The sequence below is a fragment of the Chinchilla lanigera genome, unplaced genomic scaffold (genome assembly GCF_000276665.1).
Source record: "Chinchilla lanigera isolate Chin_1 unplaced genomic scaffold, ChiLan1.0 scaffold00030, whole genome shotgun sequence".
Classification (NCBI taxonomy): domain Eukaryota; kingdom Metazoa; phylum Chordata; class Mammalia; order Rodentia; family Chinchillidae; genus Chinchilla; species Chinchilla lanigera.
The window spans coordinates 14,577,495-14,601,885 of record NW_004955431.1 but is presented as its reverse complement, the minus strand read 5'-3'; the positions used below and the strand labels follow the sequence as shown (position 1 = coordinate 14,601,885).

Sequence of the window (24,391 nt, the reverse complement as noted above, 5' to 3'; positions counted from 1 at the left end):
GAATATGGATAAGAAAGGAAGAAGTGAAATTATCATTTGCTGATGATGTGATACTCTATTGAGAAGATCCCAGAATTAAAACTCCTAGAATTAATAACCAAATTCAGCAACATAGCAGGATACAAAGTCAACACTCAGAAGTCAATAATATTCCTATAAATGAATAACAAACTGTCTGAGAGAGAAGTTAGGGAAAGCTTACCTTTCACAATACCATTAAGAGAAACAAAATACTTAGGAATCGACCTAACAAAGGAAGTGAAAAACCTATACATTGAAAACTATAGTACTCTGAAGAAGCAGATAGAAGAAGATATCAGAATATGGAAGATACCCGTTTTTGTATAGGCAGAACCAATAGAGTGGAAATGGCTGCACTTCCAAAACTGCTGTGGGAAAAAAAGGAACCCTTCTCCACTGTTGGTGAGAGTGTCGACTGGTGCAGTCACCATGGAAATCACTGTGGAGATTCCTCAAAAAACTAAAACTAGCGGTTCCATTTGACCCAGTAATTTCCATTCTTGGTATTTTTCCAAAGAGTTAAAATTATCCTACCACAGTGATATATGCACACCTGTGTTTATAGCAGTGCAATTTCTGATAGCCAAATCATTTCCAAGATAGCCTATCAATGGATGAATGAATAAAGAAAATGCAGTTTCTATATACAATAGAGTATTACTTGCCATACAGAAGGATAAACTTGAGACATTTTTAGGGAAATGGATGCACTTTGAGACCCTACTTCTAAGTGAAATAGATCAGACACATATATTGAAATATCACATTGTTTATCTTGTGTGCGAGAAATCCAAAGTGTAAATAAGGACCAAAATGTATGATGGATATCAGGAAATAGGAAGAAAATGTTCAAATGGGAAGGAAAGCATGTGAAGGGGGAGGGGAAGGGAAGGAAGGGAATGAAGGGAAAAAGAAAAAAGAGAATGGAAGGAAAAAATGGAGGTAAAGCTTTTGTAATTGGAGAAGAGAGGAGAGGTTGAAGGGTGGGGAGGGGAATGGGGAATAAACAATGAAAATATATTACATGCAGGTGCAAATTTCCTATGATGAGTGTGATCCATATCTATGACAAATACATACCAAAAAAACCGCTATGGTTAGTTCCTAATGTTCAAAGTATTCTATATAAAGTATATATATATATATGTGTGTGTGTGTTTTGTGTATATATATATATAACACGTTTTAATTTAATAGTTATGTAATTGTGTAATACTATTATAATTTTTGTCATCTAATAAGAAGTAGGAGAGATAACCTTTTAAAGGCAGGGCTTAAAATAGAGATAATTAATGTTCAGAATTTTGGTAACAAGTTCTAAGGCAGTTTTCATGTTGAAATAACAGTTTCATTAATCTTAGTGGGGCTTTCTATGTGAGTCTCCTAATCTGTTTTTTAATTGGATGTCATTAATAGGACTTTTGATATGATTTATAATGTAATATCCCAGAAGGATTATGGAGAGGAAAAGTCTACACGTACAGGTACATTTTAATGACGTTTAAAATAGGCATGAGCTGAACCTAAAGTTGCTCTGAGTAATGCTGGAGGTTTGGGATGAAGGAAGATCTACTTTGGTATATAGGAGTTTCTCTTTTCCTGTGGGGATATGTTCCAAGACCCCTAGCCTGAAACCGCGGATAGTACCAAAGAAGATATACTCTGCGTTTTCATATGCATACCTATTTATGGTAAAATTTCATTTTTAAATTAGGCACAGTAAGATTAATAACAATGACTAATAATAAAATGGAATATGTATAAAACTATGTATAATAAAATTGTTAGCATTGCTACTGTGGTGTTCTGGGATCACTATTAAGTAAAGTAAGGTTTACTTCAACACAAATAATCCAGTACCGAATAAGTCAGTCTGATAACCGAGCTGGCTATTGAGTGACTAATGACCAGATAACATATCAGCAAGCACATGCTGGACAAAGGGATGAGTCATGTTCTGAATAGGACAGAGTGAGGCAGCACAGATTTCATCAAAGTACTCAGAATGGTGCATAATTTAAAGCTTACAAATGGTTTGTTTATGAAATTTCAGTTTAATAATAGATACTGTACTGTATTATCGGCACTTTCTTCTTTAACTAAGTAAAGCATCTCCCTCTCAGACCTTCTTGCATCAGTTTGCTATGGCCTTTCAGACAGAGTGCTTGTCTGTAAACAATTATTATCTCTCAGTTCTCTTAGGGGAGAACTTTTTGACAAGAGACTTGTATGTTTGATGGATTACTTTTTTTCTCTTGGTGGGGGCTGGAATATAAATGGCCAGAAATATCAATGGAAGTGAGCAACCATAGTGATATTTGAGGCCTAGACATTGCTGAGAACAAGGTTTATGGTAGTTTCTCTTTGAATAATAAACTTCATATAAACTTCAGTAAGCCTCCCTGCGAGGACAAGTTCTCAGGATTGCCCCGTATGGGCCATCGTATTTTTTCAAGGGAGAAGAAAAAAAAGAATTACTACTGACAGTACTGTGAAAGGAAAAGAAACTGCTCAAAAAGAAAAAAAAAAAAAACAACTGGGATGTGGGAAAGGAGAAAAGCAGGAAGGGAAAAATATATATATACACTAGATAGCTAAGGTAATTGTACTACTAATTTCTATTAGTTCATTGAAAGGAATAGTTAGTACATATATTGTTTGATCAATTTTGCATGCCTACATCTGGTAATCTGAGCAACTACTTTGAAGATAACAATATGCAATATAATAATAACCATTGTTAATTTCCTATCATCTTGTTTTCAAATTCTGTATCATTTTTATTGTTTTTTTGTCTTTAAAATAAAAAAGAATTACTACTGACAGATTCTTTTTTGATAGAGATTGGAGCCATCTGATAGGTTGAGAATTTGTCTTTGTCTGGAAATGGAACCCGTAGATTTTCTTTTAGCCAAGTCCTCCTGGATTTCATCAGAGAGGCAGACATGCAGCAACCTTGAGCAGCTCGCTTCTTCCATTTGCTCAGCGAATGTTGAGATGGGATGACCAAATTCAGGCTACTGCAGGGAGAAGGAACAACCTGAATAATGCCTTGCTTGAGTACAGGCAAGCATGAACTGGATTTAGTTTAATCAGTCCTTGCAGGTGGCCCACATTTTACAATCAGTAATGTTACCAGATTTAAGGAAACACTTCTCCCTGTTACCTGCCTGTGTCTGCTTCCAGGCACTTTCCACCTTACAGAGACAGATGAACGTGTTTATGTAGGGTTCCTGTTTTGCTCATTCTGGTAGTTCTTGCTGTTCATGTGGATGATGACAGCCTTTGTCCACCAAACCTACCTGACTGGGTTAGATTTTCTCTCATACTTTCTGTACTATGTTCCCACTATGTTTTTTTTTTTTTTCTCCCCTACTCCACCTCCTTTTTGAGCAAATGAGTACTCACCATTGGCACTCTACTTTATTCTTTCCCCCTTTATTCTTCTGGGAAGTAATTTTTCCTAGGGCACCTTGGGGCAGGACAGTGTTCCTGGGACTTGGTTCACAGTGGGGATAGGGAATGTAGGAAGCAATAGCAATGATAAAATGGTCTTTCTTTTCTTCCCTTTGGAAAGAAAGATCTTTGGGAGGCTTCTGTTCCTCTCTGGGGGTACCTGCATCTTCTGGGCTCTGCAAAGGACAGGGTCTAAGCACAAGACTACATGCTTAACACTTGCCCTAGACTCAGAATATGGGTAGAGGCTCCCAAGGAAGCTGAGCCATCGTATATAAGAATATACATTCAGATGAAGGAATGGAGAATGTGTGTTAGTTGGTGCTTCTCCTTCTTGTCTCCCGATAATTTAGTTTTTTGGTGCTGGGAATTGAACCCTGGCTTTTGTACCTGCTTAGTATGTGCAAAGCTCTGCCATTAACTTCACTCCAGGCCGCTCCCAGGGGTGTGGAGGCAAGAGGGCAGGCAGCTTGAGGGGCAGAGGATACAGGAGAGCAGTAGAAACCTCCAGTGCATGCTTCCTTTGCTGAGACAGATGCACCTGCATGTATTAACTGTCTCTGGACATCAGTTTATCTCCTCCTGCTCACCCCTTCCCACTTTATTTCTCAGTAATTTCAGACTTCCTTTGATTTTGTGGTCACCTTACTGTGTCCCTGTGGCTTTGACATGCTGACCCTGTGTCTTAGTTACTTTTTCTTGTTCCTGAGGCAAAATACCCAACACTCAAAATGTTGGCTCACGGTTTGCAGAGGTTTCAATCCAGAGCTTGCTGGCTCCAAGCCAGGGTGGCATGGCAGAGGGGCATCGCAGAGGAGAAACAGTTCATTGCAGGCAGAAGGCAGGAAGGCAGCAAAGCATTGAAGTAGTGAGGAAGCAAGCAACAAGCAGCTCACTGCAGCCCTCTGTCTTTCCCTTATATTGTATCCAGGCTACACATCCTTAGGGCAGGTAGCACTCACAGTCAAGGTGGGTCTTCCCATTATCCACGCTCAGAACAATGGCAAACCAATCAGTGGGCTAGCTTAATAATCACACTTGATCCCAGCATCACACGCTCTAGATCCAGCCACCTCTGAAAAAGCCCCACCTATGACTGCATGAGGCTTTGGGGGGGCATCTAGACACAGCTGAAGCACCTTGCCTTTTTGTCCAGTTCCCGTATCCCTGGAACACGTCTCTTGCACCTTCTTGAACTTCGGTTGTAAATCATTCCCTCTTTGCACTTCTCCATCCTATACAAATTTCTTTTGTATAATTTTCACTTCGCATTATGACTTTTGTTGCATTTTTCTCTTTCTCTTTTACAAATTTTGAGAGCAGAGAACAGAATGTGTCTCACTAGCTTTTGATGCCTCGGGACCGACTAGTGCTTGTGTGCGCTTAGCCTGAGCCTTTAATGTGAATTGAATTGAATGCCTGGAACTCATGTTTTCTTCTTTCTCAAAGGTACTTTCTTTTTTATTTTAATAGAAGTTTCTTTTTCTTTGTCTTCCATACAGTGTGGGTACCTGTGGCCATGCACACGCACACACACTCGTGCACATGTCCACACACACACAAGTACAGTGTATTAAATTACAAGTTTTCCAAAGGCAGCCTCTTCCGATCCCTTTACAATGTCTTAGATATCTGTTTTAGTCACTGTTCTCATAACTGGACCAAATACCCAACAACTGCAATTTAAGGGAGGGGAGGTTTATTCTGGCTCCTATGTTAGGAGTCTCAGCCCTTGCATGGTTGGCCAGCCCCAGGCTGAAGCAGCATGGCGGAAGGGTCTGTCAGAGGAGAGCTGCTCACCTTATGCAGACAGGAAGTAGAGAGAGAAGGAAGGAGGCAAGGAGGGAGATGAGACCTTCTGGGCTGTGCCTCTTGTGATCCCCGTGTTCTGGCCCATGCCCTGTAATCCATTCACCTTCCCAACACAAGAGACTTCAGAGTGAATTTTATATCTCAGCCATAGTAATGTAGAAGATAGTTAACATTGTGCTGGCGAATTGAAGCTAAGAAATTTAACAAATTAAAATGGAAATCTTAGTGAATTATTTTATCTATTTTATTTTTATTAATCCCTAAATTGATAGCAGCCAGCTCCTTTCCTATTAAATATAATAGTTATTTACTTTCCTCAGAAAAACCAGAGTTTAAGGATGAGTAGAAAAAAAATGATGTGCATCTTGACTCTAGGAAAATACGACGTTACCATTAAGTTTATCTTTGACAGACAAATGGAAAAGAATGAAAAAATTTACTTGTATGCTTAACACTGACAGTAAAGCAGTGGCCTGAGGAAGCTGGAAGAGTGCTTTTCCCTCACAGAACAGTCCGGTTGGTGGGTGGTGGCGTGTAGGCAGCTCTGCTTCAGGTCTCCCTGCCTTGTTACTTGGATAAAGCGTCTTGTCTTCATCCAACTTGCCGAAGATAACTTACAGTGTAAGGACAAGCAGCTTCCTCTTGAGGAGGTGATGTTGAAGTTGCATATCTTATGTCCCTTCTTTACCGTTGTCCAGAACATAGTCATGTGGGCACACCAAGGCAGAGAAATGGAATGTCTGCTTGAGTGGCCTTGGGTCTGGCCAGAACTCCAAGGGTTCTGATCACTAAAAGGAAGATGATAGGTTAGATCCCAGGGGACATACTGATACCTCTGCCAAAGTTAGGATTTCATTTGCACATTGAAGACGCAGCTAGTCTGTAGAAGAACCTATCAGTGAATCTCTTGTTCATTGTTTTAGTATTTGCAAATTTACCATAGGCAAGTACTTGGGATGAGAAGATCAAGAAGGCATAGTCCAGGAGCAAAGGCAGGCCCATCGGCAGGTAGCTTGAAAACCAGGTGGGGACACAGTGAAGGAAGGTGCACAAAAGGGGGCCCACCCTGGTGGGAGGTGGGGGGAGCTAAGGAGGGCATATGGGCTTGAGGGATTTCTGAGAGCTGGGTCCTACATATTAGGCACAAGGTAGGTTGAGGATGTGGGGGGCGGGCAGGACTCCAGTGTGAAGAAAACATACAGGCAACCAGGTGACAGGCAGGAGTATGTGTAGGTACTGGATGCCATACTGGGAGGGTGGCAGGGGGCAGTCATGTGTGCATCGGACCTGGGAAGATGGGGGAGTGGTCACAGAGGAAGTGTGTGTGCTCTGGAGAGCCATTCCTTTACTGGGGCTTCTCAGGAGGATCTGTGGGCATTTTGAGGACTATGTCTTCTATGTATGAGACCTTTAGCATCTCTGGATGCTGGCAGTAGCTGTATGTATGACCGTAAGTCACTGTTACAGCTGACAGTGATCCCTGTTTGAGACTCACTGCTAGGGAGAGCTGTTGGGGAGGGGAAACCAGTGGGATTTGTTTTAAAACCAGCCCCTCATTGGTTGTGGGGAGGACAGTATTAAGAAACCAAGACTGGGACAGGGGCCTTGGGAGGGCTCTTTGGGTAGGCGGCAGATCGCTCTGGATCCACACATGGGCAGTGGAGAAGCCCTGGGCTAGGACGTGGTGGTGGTGGACGTGATGTGGGCCAGAATGGCAGGATTTAGATAGAGAGCAAGGACAGCTAGGACTTAGATGAGGTGGTGCTGCCAGGTCAGGTGGTGCTGCCAGAGGTGAACCTGTGAGGAATGCTTCACAAGTTTACAGGGTCAGGTTGACTTCAGGTTTCCATGGCCACATCAATGTGGTGGAGTCTGGCTGGAGCTGGGTGTTTGTTTGATGCTCAGGAGAAGGCTTTGGCCTGAAGCTGAGTTTGAGCATCAGCAGTACTAGTAGGTAGTGCCTGAAAGCTTGAAGGCACTGCTTGCTGGGAGGCCACTGGGCCCTGGGAAAGACTGGTGTCTAGTGGCTGGGCAGAACAAGGAGAGCCATCTCTGGAGAGAGGAATGAACAGAAGTGCTGAGAGAAGGGGAATGTGTCAAGCCAGGGACCCCCAGGAACTGTTTCCAATAGTGCCAGTCCTGTAACACTGTCCAGAGAGTCCCACGAGAGGGTCTTCACCTGGCCCTCTGATGGGCTGTCTCCTGAGATTATGCCTAGACAGTCACCTCAGGAAGGGGCTCAGCCTTCATGTTTGTGGTGGCTGGTCCTGTTACTGCCATTATTATTTTGATTTTTAATTGTGGATAAAAAGCATATATCTTAGTTACTTTTCTCATTGTTGGGGCAAAAATACTTTGCACCCAAAGTTAAAGGAGAGTAATTGGCTCACGGTTTATAGCGGTTTCACTCCATAGTTGGCTGGCTACAAGACAGGGTGGCATGGCAGAGGGGCATCACAGAGGAGAAACAGTCCATGGCAGGCAGAGAAGACAGCAAAGCAGCAAAGTAGCAAATGACAAGCAGCAGGCTTCCTTCTGTTCCTTATATTCTATCCAGGCTACACCCTTAGGGTGAGTAGAACTGAGACCCAAGAAGGGCCTTCCCATTATCCACTCCCAGGACTAGGTCCAGCCACCTCTGAGGAAGCTCCTCCTGTGACTGCATGAAGCTTTGGGGGGACATCTAGACACAGCTATAACAGCTTGTAACATAAAATTTACATCTCAAATGCACAATTCAGTGGTATATGAAGTATATTCATATTGCCCACACATCTCTAGAACTTTTTTATTCTGCAGAACCAAAACTCTGAACCCATTAAACAGCAACTCTCCATTCCCCTTTCCCTTGGTCCCTGGCAGCCAGTTCACTTTCTGTGTGTGAGTTTGACTGCTCTGGGTACCTTAGACAAGTGGAGTTACACGGTCTTTCTCCTTTTGTGATGAGTTTATTTCACTTACTAATGTCTTGAGGTTTCATCTGTGTTGTAGCATATGTCAAAGTATTCTTTTGTAAAAGGCTAAGTGTAATTGTGATTTTGGTATGCTATGTTGCTGGTAACCTCAGTCCACCAGGACGGATGCTTTTATCTTCAGACACCTTGTTTCTGGGACTCTCATTGGCATTTTGTATGCATTCCCTTGCAGTGAACTTTGTCCTGTCATATGTCTGTCCTGCCCTCAAACTCTAGGGACAAGCAAGACCTGTTCCCAGCTTGTCTTTGTATCACCTCCCCACCCCTGCACCCAGTGGAATGCCAGACACACAGTATTAGAAATTGCATTTCCTCTGATACATTTTTCTCAGCTCTGAAAGCTTAGGCAATAGCTCCATTAGTTTTGCTAATACTTTATGCCTCTATTTAGTTTTAGTATACTTAGTACTTAATTTTTATTACCTTTCCTTGCCATTTACAATTTGCAGTTTAGACAACCTGTTGTGTTAGAGGACTTAGATTGCCACTAGGTGGCAATATTGGTTTTACATTTAAAGACATGTAATTAAGCAGTATCATTACCACCCCCACCCCATTTAATTTCTGTGGTAGTAGAGTCTAGACTAAAGTGATAAGGATGCTTCTTTTTAATTACTAGATAAGGATACTCCCTTCTAATTATTAGATAAAGACACTTCCTTCTAATTATTAGATGGTCTGTTATCATTACTCTGAAACCGTTTCCTCAGTTACAAGTCAGCTATGAGTACTGAGGTAGTGTGACAGAATTTTAATCCTTGGATTTAATTTCCTCAAAACCCGGGCATAGTGGTGCACACCTATAAGCCCCGTACCTGGCAGACTAAGATAGGAAGATCGCTGCATGTATGAGGCCAGCCTGGGCTAAGTAGTGAGTTTAGGACCAGCCTGGGCTACACAGTGAGACCCTGTCTCAAACAAACAAAAAGGCAAAATAAAATTAATTTGCTCACAAGATCCAGAGATTATTATAATGGCTCAGCTAGTATATATTTGTGTTATTTTTTTTTAATTTTAAAAATAAAAAGAGGAAAACATTAACAGACAGACAACATTTTACAAAATAGCAACAGAACAGTACAGACAATACGGAGTTACAAACAAAGTGGTAGGGAATTAACAATGTTTGTTGTATTACATATTGATATCTTCAAAGTGGTTTCTCATGAAAACAGATATAGACATGCAATACTGATCAACCAAGGACTCACTGACAGTTTCTTTCAGCAAAGAAATAGAAGACAGTAGAACAGCCATGTTAACTATCCTGCATATTCATACATACAAAATTTCTCCTTCTTTCCCTTCTCTTTTCCCACATCCCAGTTGCCCTTTACCCTTGAGTGCTTTCCTATCATTTCACAATGTCTATCATACCTCCTAGTTTAAATTAACTCTTTCAGGTTTTACACTAGTGAAGCAATGCGGTGCTTGCACATGCATGTTTGATTTATTTCACTTATGAGTATGGTCTCTAGTTGTGACCATTTACCTATAAAAGCCTCGAGTTTATCTTTCTTTATAGCTGAGTCATATTCCATTATATAAAAGTACCACAATTTTCTTATCCAGTCCTCGGTAGATGGACATTTGGGTTGCTTCCACATTTTAGCAATTACAAATTGTTCAGCTAGTATATATTTGGATTAACAAATATTTTAGTAGTTGAAATGGCCAGTGAGATTTTAGAATTTGCAGTTGTGCTTGGTACCGGATCATTTTTTCTTTTTTATAGTTTTTTTTTTTTGATGGCAGTGTGATTAAAAGTTGAGTTTATTGCATGAATAGTACTTTAGATGTCTAAAAATCGTTGACAGCTAACAGATTCTGTAGACAGTTCTTGAGGGGGTGGGCAATGATGACATATGGAGCCCTGGAACTACATGAATATAGAGAAATAAGATTGACTTTGGAGAAGTAAATGCTGAAATGTACCAGGCATTGTGTGTGTGTGTGTGTGTGTGTGTGTGCGTGTGTGTGTGTTTCCTGTCTCTGTATGCCGGGATAATCACCCCCCCAGCCCCTCCCACATTTCCCACCTTAAGGAGGCAGGAGGGCTCCCTAGTTGAAACTTGACTGGAATGTGTGCGTGCGCTGTGCCTCTAAAAGTCGGGAGGTCTGCATCCCCCTTGTCACATGGGACCTCAGTCTGAAGACTTCAGATACCAGTTTTGCTTTCTTCATACATTTGCCCATTGTGGGCATTCATAAAATTTGCCTGGAGAGGGAGGAATCAGCAGTTAGTTTTCATCAATTGAATATTTATCTGATAGCTGAAAATATCTGTGCCTCCCACAATACCAGATGTCGAGAACCACTGTTTATTTATTCATTACTCCTGGCAGGTTGTGCTTGACTACAAAGTCTGCCAAAAAATTAAGGTGCAAAAATGTAATGGTGTCTGTGATTATGCATCTGCTTCTTGCTATTCCCTCCGCTTCCGTGAGTCATTACTTGGGCCTGTTTTGCCTCAAGGTGCTATATAATGCAGTCTTATTAAAAACAGAAACATTTTTCATTGGCACAGTGTGAATAGAAAAGAGAAGCCCAAACCAACTTTTCACTTGAAATGTAATATTGTACTTGGAGTTGCTGCTAGCATGGTAAACTATTTTCCCTTGTTTTCTAGACTACAAATGGGTCACTGTAATGGATCACTCCACTTTTCAAGCCCATAGTATAGTTTATAGTCAACTTGAAGTTTGTATGTTTTTTTCCTAAACTCGTCAGGCTTTACCAAGTATTATTCTGTGTGTAGAATGCTGTTCTAGATTGGTCTGGTGCAAAGGGTTAAGAAGGAATTAAAGTGTATTCTAATTCTTTGAATTACGTGTAAGGTAGATGTGATAAATAGCTCATGTTATAAGTGACTATTGTTAAGTGGAATTTAGAAGTGCACAGGTATTAAAGTGTCCACTCAAGTATCAGTTGGTAGTCTGTATTTGTGTTAGGCGCATTAGTCGGTACTAAAATGACAGCGGTAAGTAAGTAATGGGGCCCTTGAGAATTCTGATACGTGTCCGAAGCTGTTTAATATACTGCTGTGTGAATACTTAAGTTCATACTATGCTACTTGTGCATCTGAAGCCAAAGAGGGTAAAGAGGGAAGACTTCAGGAAATCAGGTTGGAAAGGGGGAGAAATTAGCTGGAGGATGTAAGTTTAGTACATAGTTCTGGAAGCATACGTGAGCGGTCAGGGTGGTCACCTTTTAGAATTCCAGGTAGAAACTAATACAGGCAGCACTGGGGTAGCATGAAGTATGTGTTGGGAATGCGCTACTATTCTTTTTAGATTAGAGCAAAAAGGAAGGCTGAAGAGATGGGGGTATGGTGGGTGAATATGGGGTTCCCGATGCACACTTTGAGATTGAAGAATACAGATTCTAAAGAAGTGCTATTCTTTTTCCCCTGAGGTTTTTTTTTGTTTGTTTGTTTCTCTACAAGATAGGAAGGTAAAGGTAGTTTGGAGAGATACACAAACCAAAGACAAAGTGCAGGTGAAACTCACAAGAAGGCATGTGCAGTTTGCTCCTGGTACATCAGACCCTGGGGTTTTTGTTGCCTATAATATCCATATCCTCTGTGAACCAATTTTGATTTGACTTTTACATTTTGAACTTTACAGAATTGCTTCTGGATGAATTCTCACTGTTTTGTTTGTTACATGAGACAAAGCAAACAGTTCAGTCCCTAGGGATGCTCTTTGGGGCATCTTGAATTTGTACTGGCGTGGAATGGAAAGCTTGCAACTGAGTCTTTAGTTTTCTGTCCTGGAACCTGGGATCCTGTTCTCGGGGCATCCTACACTGGCATATCCTTTACTGGAGCTTCAGAAGCATATGAACACCTGCCTGAAATTATGAAAACTGTTGTTCTCCAAAGGAGTTTCACAATAAGATTAAATTGGAGACAATGAATGGGAGAAGATAAAAGGCATAATTATATTGTTTTGTGTAGGTTCTCATAAAACAGAGACCCAAGACTCATTTAAATACTCTGAAAGGCAGACTTTCATCTTAGCACAAGAAGGAGGTCATGCTTGGCCAGGGAGTCACTTTGGGTCGGTTGGGGGGGGGTGTAAATCACTATAGAAGGAGGACGTGGTGGGAGGCGGAAGCCAGGGTTTAGGGTGAAGGTGGTGGGTGAGAAGTGGACAGAACCACAGCCATATAATAGTTCCATTTTTTAAAGATGACTTGCCCATATCAGAAAACAGTCCAGAAGTGGGAGATGCTTAGAGTTTTTTGAGGGATGTGGTGGATTAACTAACGGGCAATTTGTAACACCCAGTTGAGCTGGCTCAGTGTGGTTCTGGGTGTGGAAGGCCCATCTGAGGATTGTTGCCCGCAGCATCAAAGAACTGGAAGGGAAGATGATGTGCTGTTGATTCTCCTGGAGAAGCTTGTCACGCTGGGTTTCCTGATATGAACTCAGGTATTCTCACTGTCAGAGGAGCTCAGGTCCTTGCTGTCACCAAGGATGGCTGTGGTTCTTTTTAGGGGAGCTCTGGTCTTTACCTTGAACTTCACTTCCTGGCTCCAGTGCAGATCCCTCAGCCTGCTGGCACAGATCATTCATCTTATTGGCACAGACTTTCTAACTTCTGCCACTGACCTTTGGATCTTCTTAGTGCAGATCCTCGATACAGACTTGCATGAGACATTATCGTGGGCTCTAGGCCTCCAGTTGGACTTGTGGAGGACATTGCCATGGGCTCTAGGTCTTTGCTGGACTCATGCAGGGTATTGCTGTGGGATCCAAGCCTTCAGCTGGATTCTTTGAGTCTCTAATGTGTGGACAGATCTCCTGCATTTGATTTTTTGGGTGACTATTATAAAATAACCCTATAAAGTATTTGCTCTGTGTTAAATGTATTCCCTTGTAAACCCTGACGGTGGTGAGGAAGGGATACTGAGAAGATATCAGATGACCTTTCCTGCTTCAGGCCAAGTGGAACTAACCTAGCTGCTCAGAAACCACCTTCCCACTGTCCTTCCCACCCCAAACTGTGTGTTTTTTGAGCAGACATTTCTAATTCTGTTGCCTTCTCTTGTGGGGAGAGTCTAAGCTTATTTAAAACTTGGAAGACTCTCAACCTCACAAATAAATTATTCTTGTTGCTTTTTTGCAAAAAAATTTTGGAAATCACCATCTTGGCTCATTAGCTCGAAAAAACCCTCTCGTTTCTGTAAAATAAGCGGGGAAAGCTGGCAAAGCCTTTTGCAGATTAGTGTGAAGAAGCCTGAGAAAGAGGGCCTTGTGGTTTCTATTTTTAGAAGTTTGTTTTACTGGCAGGGAGACAGTGTGGGGTACTTCATTAAAAGGTTAGTGTTGAGAATTAAGAGTGTGAATTATTGCCTCAGCCGTTTGATGCTATCATTAAACTTTCTTTTTGAGATGAAAGCAATTGGATGCTTAATTACTTAGTATTTGGGGGTAGAAATTGGTAGGCGTTAAGTAATCGTATCAAATTTTTATTAAACAGGAGACTTTACTACATTGCTGTTGAATAAGAATTTATTCATCCTTTCATTTAGTAAATATCTGTTGAGTATATGTACAGGCCCTAGGCAAGATGCCCCAGGAGAAAAAAATACTTTTTATGTACTCTTTCACTAAAATAACTGTCCCTTTTAAAATATACCACTAGCATCCTTAGAAACGTCTTTTATACAGCTGTCCTTCTAGTATATTCTGTGCAGCACAGGGAATGGGAGAATGGGACATGTGACTCAGGGTGGGGGATGCCCAGCAGTGATGAAGTTTTTCCATTATTTGGGAGGCCATGTCACGAGCCTTTGTCTCTTGTCTGACTGCCCCACATTTGAAGCCATTCCCTGACCTAGCGATCCCCACCCTGTGTGAGTCTGGAGGGAGCGTGGCCACTAAGGTGCTCCGTCTTCCTGAGGGTACAGGAGGAAATCCTGTGATCTAGCAGGGTTCGTTACATGTTGTCACACAGGGTTTTAAATCTGGAGCCAGAACCAATGAAACAGGTCACTTTAGAACGCTCTCCTCTAGTGGTGACATCAGTGTTCAGTATCTAGAGGGGACAGTGGGCCAACCTCAGTGCCAGAGCACAGAAGGGGGAGTGTTCCATGCGGGTGGGACCTGTAGAGTGATGTCCAGCAGGGTTGGCCTCTTCTGGTTGTGGGTGACTGTCGACTGTGCCCTGCCCTATGGCAGGTGCTGGCCATGGTGCCTGCCCTCCAGGAGGCCCACTGCAGTGAGCACAACCAGTGGTTCCAGCAGCTGAATTGCTACAGGAATCAGTGCAAACTTGGAGCAGTGAGAACACATGCGAGGAGACCTCCAGCCCGGCTGGAAGAGACAGTGAAGGTTTAAGGATTTAAACTAAGCCTGGAAATAGTAAGAATTCGCTAGACATCTGCCTCTGGCAGCTCCTTCCAGGGATAGAGGCAGCACACTGTGGGCCTCAGCAGATATAAGTGAGTGGATGAAGGGAAGGAAGGTAGCTCTTCTGAGCTAAAACACTGAGCTCATGTTTGGACAGGTAGAGTTTGAGGGCCAGGGTTTGGAGTCCAGACAGACTTGGGAACTGCAGCTGTCATCAGAGCTGACTTTCACTGAACGCTCCTCCTCCTCGTCATTATTTTATTTCCTGTCATGTTTCACTATGCTGTGCCGTTTCCAAGCATGAGCTCATTCAACTCGGAGTTAGTTCTTGTTAATCTTCCCATGTTGCAGAGAGGAAACTGCATAGAAGGATGAAGTGACCGCCCATGCTCACATCACTCCTCAGTAGTGGAGCCAGGCCTATATCCTGATTCTGATAGGCTCCAAAGCCTGTCCTCTCTGCATTGCGGGTGGGGCTAGAGTCACCCATGCAGGATCAGGGCAGCAGGTGGGTGAAAGTAAGTTCACATTGTTAGTAAACCTGTACCAGTTACCTGGCTCCATAAGGTTCTATAGTATTTATCCCTGATTTTATCTTGTAGATTTATTTACTTATTGCCAGTGTCTTTCATTGAAATCCGAGATCCAAAGGGCAGGGACCCTGCCCGTCTTCTCACAGTTGTTTACTGTGTTCCTAGGACACATGGTAGGTGTTTGACAAATACTGTAAAAACAGTAATAACATTAGTTGTCATCACAAGTTAACTGTGTGCCATGTGTCTGGTATGTATTAACTCACTTATACCTCTGACTGTCCTTATCTCATTTTGCGCTCACATAGGTTGGAAGGACCTAGAGCTTGGGTTCAGATGCAAGTTCTTTGTCTCCAGAAATCAGGTGCTTGAACCCTAAGCTTTCCTGCTTTTGTGGGTAAATGAATGATTGGTTAAAAGATTTATATGAGCTATAAAAATCTACTTAGTAATACATTTCAGAGTAAATCACTTATAAAATAAAATTTATTAATAATGATGTCATTTTTTTTCTTTTTAGGAAAGTACAGTTGGGGATCAAGATGGGTGCCTGGAGATAGTTATATTTTAAATACAGACTCAGAGATCTGGAAAGTATTATAGCATCACTTATAGTCTACTGGTGTGTAAATAAATACTGTGTCTTAAAGGCTAATAAATCTGTCTCATGGATATTCCAAAAAGCTTATTATACTTATCTCTTATGTACCTATGTTTTATGAAATGCCTTTATAACAGTAAACAGATGTTAATTTTCATCATAATTTATTTGTTACTATAAAAGCTCAGTTCAGTGCCTAACAACTATATAATAGTTGAAATTTGGAGTTACAGTTGAATTATAGTCCGTCTTGAAACAGAGTTTAGTCTGTTCAAACCTTCGCCTAATACTTAACAAATGTATTGGCGGCTGCTTTCTAACTTAGCACTTGGTCTGAATAATGAGACAATTAGACCATAAACCAATGTTCTTCTAGGCTTCTGGGTTGAATTTATGTAAGGACAAATTACAAATACTGGGAAATTGTCTTCATGAGCATGGAATTAAATTGTGACTTTTTTTCCAGACAGAGGCAGAAAGATAAAAGTGGCTCAAAACTAAATCTACCAAATAAAATTATATATGATATTTAATATTCATTTGTTCTAATCTATATTCAAATTTTAACTTTTTAATTCATATATTAATATTTATAGATACTAAATTTCTCATAATTTCCCCTCTATAGCACGAGTAATAGGCTTTCTCTATTCTTAAAATATTTTCGCTCAGCTGTGACATTGGCGTCGAGCCCCTGTTCCAGGTGAAGATGATGACTATGTGTAACAGCCAACTACGGAATTCGGTTGTTAGCCTTAAAAATGCTTTCAGAATTTATTAGCTGTTTTAAATATGAATATGTGCCTTGATAACAGACACGTTCAAAGGAAGTGATGACAGAAAGTCCAGTGGACTGTTTGCAAAGTGAGTGTGATACCCACTAGTAGGTGCTAATGATGGAAACAAAAGTGGACTCTAATTCAGAGACAGATTGATTAAAAAAGATGAATAGTTAGCATCAGAATTTAACTTCCTGTGATCCACCTTTTCGTTTCCTTCACCACGTGTGTACTCTTAGCCCCTTCGTTGTTGACTGTTACGGCATTATCTCATTATGGATAGAATTTTGTATTACCTTTCAGATAGTAGCATGGTCCGATTAGGTGTCATTTAAATGGGCAACAGAGAGTTGTGCTTGGAGGAGTGCCTTTTCCGTGTTTATTCCAAACAGCTCTTGGTAATGCTGATGTCACATTTTTTTTCTTTCCCCTTGATTTTTTAATTTCAAACCTCTTAATGACCTATCCCGTGGCATTAAACCTATAAGCTTTGCATCTAAAAATATTATAAGCTTGTGCTCCAGCACCTGTAATGGTGGTCTACATTTTATAGTGGTGATAGATAGAACATGTTATTGTAATTATGAGTGGTAAGAACTGAGATAAGATCATTTGCTAGAAAATTTTATTGTGTGATTTTTGATTATTTTTCTTAGAGGCGCTGCTGATAAATCTGAATATATGTGTGTCTTTCTGGATCGGTGTATCTCTGTGCACGTGTGAGTGTTGTGTGTGTATGTGTGTTGTCGGACTTCACATCCATCTCTGTCCAGGGTGAACTGATCCCCCAAACTAGGTGCCCGCAGATGTATAAGAAAAGTAAGAAAAACATCAAACCAAGAGAGCCAAAGTCCTGTGATCAGGTGCTGGCAGCCTCTAGGACTGACTGACTCCTGATTACCATCTTCATTAACTTTTTATTCAGAACCCACCAAGGAGGCAGCCGAGGAATCCGAGAAGATCAACTGTTTCAGCGAGGACAGTACAACTCAATTATCATAGCAATGCGGGTGACCAGAAAGCCATCATGTTATCTTCCTTGGCGCATATCTCAGCAAAGTATCTAGTATTGATCCTGAGGCTTGCAATGCTTATGCTAGACTTCCTCCAGAACCCAACAGTCATGGCTTGGTCAGACCTCAGGCAACACACAAAATAGTAACGAAGGAATGACCTTCTCCACGGTGTGTGTAACAAAGCTCTTGGGCCTTTGGGAGATCAGCAGATTAAAATTTATTTACAATCAAGATGATCTTCTCGGGGCTGGGGATTTAGCTCAGTGGCACAGCACCTGCCTGGCAAGTGCAAGGTCATAAGTTCGATTCCCGGTACCGGAGAAAAAAACAAAAAAAAATGATCTTCTCTTACTCTAGCATAGATAAGACCAAATCCTCAGTGTCAAGGTAGAAGCTACTTTGTGTCTTCGAGTACTCATACAGCTTTGGGGGCTGTTATCAAGAAGGCATTTGGAATGATTCTATTTGAGAGGTAGAGGGACAAAAAACTTACTTATTATTCTTGTGTTCACAAATGAAGCAAATATGAAATCCATTGTGTGATTTAGCAAACAAAAATAATGAAGCTAGGAAGGATTTTATACTGCTAGTAATCCATAGTTATTTCAATCTAAGATTTAACGTCTTTGCACTAACTAAACCTTTGCTGCATTTTTATTTTTGTGACAGAAGTTATGCATAAGCCTATCTTCTGGTTTCTGGCAAAAAAGTGCTCTTAGAGCCATAAAAGGAAGCCAGATGCTACCTGAGTTTAATACCTGTTGATATTATATATACCTAGGCTGTGTAATTCCTTGGAAATAAACTTTTGAAGTACATTCATTTTGCCTCAATTTTTAAAAAACCTAACTATACACTAAATAATTTTTAAAGTATATACCTCCTTATTATACCATCTTGACCCAGGTATTTTCATTTTCTGATTCCCTCAGTCCCCATTAATTTATGAATTTCTTTTATTATTGGAATCATATCTGTTTTTTCTATTTTAATATAAAGACATTTTCATTGCTGTAAAATGTTCATCATAGATGTAATTGCTACTTTGTAACTCATTAGCGCTTATTCTTAGGTAAAACTCTTTAAAGTATTTGCCATATTTCTTTTTTATCTAGTCACAGGCAACAGAGGGACGCCCCTGAATTATACAGCTTGTACTGAGTCACTGCTAATGTAGGCTTAGGTCTATTTCTTTCAAATGTGCTACACTGTTTGTCTTACTTAACTTTGATTACTGTTTTTACATTTCATATTTGTACATGCAAGGTGAAATGAATATTACATAAAACAAAAAAGAGGTTTTCATATTCAATTCCAAATATTTATAAAAGAAAAACATTTCTTCTTCTTAAACAATACATATATATATATGTGATCTTTAAAACCAGTGTAAAACCCATATTAGTGCACTAATATTTCAGGTATTTAGTCATTTATCCTTAAATTTATCTGTGATGATAGTTACCAGGAATATAGTTTTATAGCTAGTATAAAACACCACAGGATACAATAAAGCTTGTTAGAGAAAGAAGTTAAAGCATATCATATTGTAGCAACTTGAAATACAGCAGGTAGTGCTTTTACTTCAAAGCTAACAATCATAGCCTTAAAAATATTCATCTCTCTCTGTATATATGGGTGAATGTTTGTTTACATAACCATAATTGTGCCTTATTTCTGAACCTTAGTTCCTTCTATGTTTATAAATTTTAAATTCTGTCATTGTGCTACTCCTTTTATTACCTGAATAATTAAGTATTATATTTCTAGTACTGAGACCAAAATTTTCTCATTTCTGCAGTGTTTTCAAATATTTTTTTTAGGGGCTGGGGATTTAGCTCAGCAGCAAAAGCGCCTGCCTGGCATGCGCAAGGTCGTGAGTTCGGTTCCCGGTACCGGAGAAAAACCAAAAAAACAAAACAAAAAACAAAACAAAACAAAAAATAAAATATTTTTTTAAAAAGCTAGGTATGGTGGTACATGCCTGTAATCCCAGCACTGGGGAGGCCAAGGCAGGAGGATTACTGGCAGTTGCAAGGACTACATAGTGAGTTCAGGAGCAGCCTGAACTACATAGTGAAACCCTGTCTCAAAAAAACAAAAAAAGCTGGGTGTGGTGGCACATGCCTGGAATCCCAGCCACCCTGGGCTAAATAGTGAATTCAAGGCCAGCCTACACTGCATAATAAAACCCCGTCTCAATCCTCCCCCGAAAAGAACTTGAAAAGGTATTTTAAAAGTATTTTACTTATTTATTTAGAACACTTTAAACAGATTTTTTCCACATAAAATAGATTAGATGTTGTACCTTCTTGTTTAGCGAGGGGGTGTATTTATTTAACATAGTTTACATATATTGTTTATAAAATGAAATACTGGTTTTGTGTCTTTGAGTTATCTCTGACTGCTCCCCGGTAGACTCCTCCCTTTCATTTACCTTTGCAAATCTGTAAATTTCTGAATGGCTCCTCCTTCCACCAGAAACCTTCCTGTGGGTCTTGAGCAATACTGGTGGTGGGGAAGTTGTATGGATTCAGCCTCGCAGTGCCTCCTGACGCAAACTAGATAAAAGAGAGTTATATGGAGGGTAACACCTCAGACCTCTAGCCGTAGCTGTGCCGTCTTATGTCACGCAGTAGCCAGTTGTATTCTTACCTGTCTTTATGATCATTGTGTTTTCAGGAACTCCCCAGAGTCCTCCTCCTTCATCAGCTGGCTAAGCAGGAAGGTGCATGGACCATACTTCCACTGTTACCACAGTATGTGTGTTTAACTTCAAACTGCTGACACTGTATCCTCAATTCCCTTGTGCTCACTAGTTTTCTTATGAGGAGGGTGTGTTTTTCCTCAGTAAGTGAAATAAATTTAAGTCTTACTTGTTACGATTACTCTATTAGCCAGGTTTCCCGATGATTGGTTCTTAATCATGCAAAACTTTTATTTTAAGTGTGTGTTTTTCTTAAAAAATGAAATGGTTCAAACTGATATTTGAAAATTATTTATCTTTTGGACTGGTGTTATAGAGAGAATGAACTTTAAGAACTCCAGTCTTCTGTACATCATTAGTATAAGAAAAGTATAAAGGAAGAACAATCTGAATGACTTCTCATTCACCAGTTTTCCCCTATTTGCCTTTTATCAGTTCCCTACGTAACAGTTTTAAGTCCTATTGAGGGGGCTGGGGATGTGGCTCGGTGGTAGAGTGCTTGCCTTGAATGCACAAGGCCCTGGGTTCGATCCCTAGCACCATGAATTAAAAAACCTTACTGAAAATTCATTTTACACAAATGATTACTGTAACATATTTCTTTTTGTTAGCTTTTCTGTAACATATAGCAGAAATTCATCATGGATTTTCTTCTGTGAAGAAGAGACAAGAATTCAGATTCCAAAACTCTTAGAAACGCTCAGACGATATGACCCATCTAAGGTGAATATAATTTTGATATCAGCATTTTCACTTTGGGGGCAATGCTTCAAAGCATGTTTAATTTTAATTAAGAGATATTTGAATAAAAAAATTCATTTCAAATTTAAATAATATTTGGTCAGGAACCTATGTCAAAAAATTCTCTTTGAGGTTTACAGCTCACAGAGGGGTGGGATGTATGATGAGCTGTTTTAAGTGAAAAAAGTCTGTTTATATATGTGAGCAATTTCAAGAGATTTAAAAAACAATGCCTAGAGTTATGTAACAGTTTACATTGGAAATAAACTGGTTATTTTTCTTTATCAGATAGTAGCACATGTATTATTTTATATAGAAGTATGTTTTGAATACTGACAGTGTATTAGGCACTGTGGATGACAGGCACTAGGACAGAGTAGCCATGGATCCTGAGTATGTGGTAGTACAGAAGGTCATGGGTGGTTAGAGAATCAGCGATAGTTAAAACTAACTCACCTGTGATGATGGAAGTGTTAGGTGCTGTTAAAAGAATTTAACAGAGACATTGAACCTAATATGGGAGAGTCAACCAAGTAGCACTCGGTCTGAATGCCTTAAGGAGTAGGATGATTAGGAGGTGAGGAGAGAGGATTACAGGGAGAAGAAGCCCTGAGAAAGAGTATACATGAGAAGGGATCCATCTTGCCTTAGAGGTACTCAATGAAGTTCACTATTGTACTCACATTTTCAAGTCTTACTTTGTGCAGATTTGATATAGCAACCGCATGGTTTTTGCCTCTAAATCTCTAGCTTTGCACAGAGTACTTAACACGTAGGAGGTGGTCAGTGGAGTATTTGTGAGTGGCTGAAATCCTTAACTTATCACCGTTCCTTCTAGAATGCATTCAGAGACTCAGTAGGCTTAGGGGGCTGCCTTGAAAATACAGCAAGAATCAATCAGACTTTATAATCCCAGCACTTGAGAGGCTGAGGCAGAAGGATTGGTGCAAGTTCAAGACCAACCTGGCTACAAAGGGAGCTCAAGGCCAGCCTGAACAGCATAGTGAAAGCCTGTCTCAAAAAAAAAAAAAAAAAGAATCAATCAGACTCATTCAGCTTTCTTCCAGAATGAGTCACTTTATGGGAACCCGGCCACTTTATGGGTTCCTTTAAACTTGATATCAGCAGAGTTGGGCCTGCACTCACCAAGTGCCCAACCTAGAATTGAGTGGGGTTTAATGAGCACTGAGACACTGACAAGCTATTAGTGTCTGCTTGTGTGTTGTTATAAATTTGACAGACAATAGCGATTAGTAGATTGATTTTTCAATTACTGGACAGTCTGTTACTGTCATAAAAACCACTCATTTTGGTGATCCTTAAGTGATGAAAGGGTCCGTTATGATTTCTCTTTCTACTTTCGATTTCTGGAAAGGTACACATATAATAGGATGAGATGGACATTAAATGAAAATAAAATAATGTCTTCAAAGAAGAGAAGAATTGCGAACCTATTTCATCGATCCTTTCGGAAAATGTTAACGAGCATCTATGTACTTTGTGTTTTATGTAAACCATTTGTTAAGCTTTTATGTTTTCTCTTGGCTAGAGAGAAACTCCCAAATCTTTTTTTAGGATGTAGGAGTTTCAACCTCCTCCTAGTGTTCGTTTCACCTGGAGATTATTTTTCCATTATTCACGGCTCTAATTCTGTATAGGAGATGGTGACTCACTCTGCTTTTTAATGAAAACTGGAATGATAAATGTAAAAGTTCAAAGCAAGTTCATGAAAAGCAAGTACAGAACAGAAGTAAAATGAGACTTTCTCTCTTCTTTTCTGAACTTTGCCGTATGGAAAGAAAAGTCTAGGATGCTTTATTTCTCTTGAAATTAGAACTGAGGAATAAAGATTATATAATGTTGAAATTAGCTCAAACCACTGTTTTTTCTCCTTACTATTTAAAATCATAGGAGCAAAACATAAAGTAAGCCTGGTTTTGATATTGACCCAAAGAAACCATGTTAAATGCTAATTATTAATGTGTTAGGGTGTTAGGTATTATGTGTGATTGTAATTTCTTAAAAATTAAGTTCATTGGTACATTTTACATATACATAATGATCATATTCACTATAGGGAATTTGTACCTGTACATGATGTAAGTTGATTTTTCCTTCTCTAATTTTTTTCAATATCTTTCATTCTTTTTTCTTTCATTCTTACAAATGCAAATTTATACTATTATATAATATTTGAAATGTAAAAATGATCTTTGTTAAAATGCTTTCCTAGGTGATTTCTATAAATTTTCATACCTGTTTGAAGTCTTTCTTTTTTATTTTTTTAACCACAGTATGCCTTTAATATGTATGTGTTTGATGAAATGTGTTGACCTTTTTGTTTATTCCTAATAGCAGTGAAACACAGACACTGGTTATTATTTACCTGTGCAAGTCTAAGATACCATTAGTAGAACATTTTCAACATTATTCTTTTGAAGTTTGTCTTGTTTATAATTGTCTTTTTCATGAAGCCATTAAAGTCATTAAGAAAAATGGGGGTGTAGCTCTTTCTGTAGATTATGTGTTAATGTCCTCCATAAAATAATTTATAACTTGCACAAAATATTGACAAATAATTGTATATATTTTATAATAGTTGAATTGCAATTTGGAGATAAAATATAACAACATGTTTTACATAAAATTATGTTTGGAGCAGAGGTTTTAATAATGAAAGATTAGTAAGAAGGGTATCAAAATAATTGAGGTATTTATTTTCTTTATATAAAGCTATACTGACATGGTATGTTAAATGCAGTGATTTTCATATTAAGGTTTAGTAGTTTGACAAAGAGCTATATTACTGATTTTTTTTTTAGAGCTGCTAAATTGCTTTCTCAAACTGAGGTCATTGCCTTGATACTTGACATTCTTCTCACCTGGTAGTGACTTAACATATGAATAGGCAAAATATGAAGGAGAACGTCACTCCAGGGGTCTGTGAATGTAAACATAATCATGTTAATAGCTATTACACATGCTGTTGCTGAACTGACCAGAGCTAGGACCCTGGGAATTATTTAGGATACAACCACAGTACAGTAAAGCCCTTAAAAATACTTAAGAGAACTTAAGTACTGTACCTTCTTGCTCCTATGTACTGATTAGGAATAGAGAAATGTGGCTTTAGTTTGATAAGAGAAAAAATATACAAAACCTTTAGAACTCAGGGTACTTTATTTAAATTATGTGTTTTAGTTTCCTCAGTCTTTCTGGCGCTTGCTTCATTCATTTAACAAAAAGCTTTTGAGTACCCATGTGTGTTAGGCATCCCGGAGAAGACAACAGTGAACAAAATAGACAGCATCTGTACGCTCAAGGAGGTACCCATGTTTCAGGGAGATAGACAATAAGCAAAAATTCAAATAAATATATGATCTGTCAGATTG

General features: G+C 39.6%; 1 protein-coding gene across 1 annotated transcript in view; it reads left to right on the top strand.

The window, feature by feature from the left end:
- The window catches only part of B3glct (beta 3-glucosyltransferase), a 114,193-nt gene that overhangs the window by 19,491 nt on the left and 70,311 nt on the right, over positions 1–24,391 (top strand). Inside the window, exons 5-6 of the mRNA XM_013515733.1 lie at positions 20,234–20,310; positions 20,870–20,981. Coding sequence (XP_013371187.1) covers positions 20,234–20,310; positions 20,870–20,981 — 189 coding nt within the window. The remainder of the gene's footprint in view (positions 1–20,233; positions 20,311–20,869; positions 20,982–24,391) is intronic.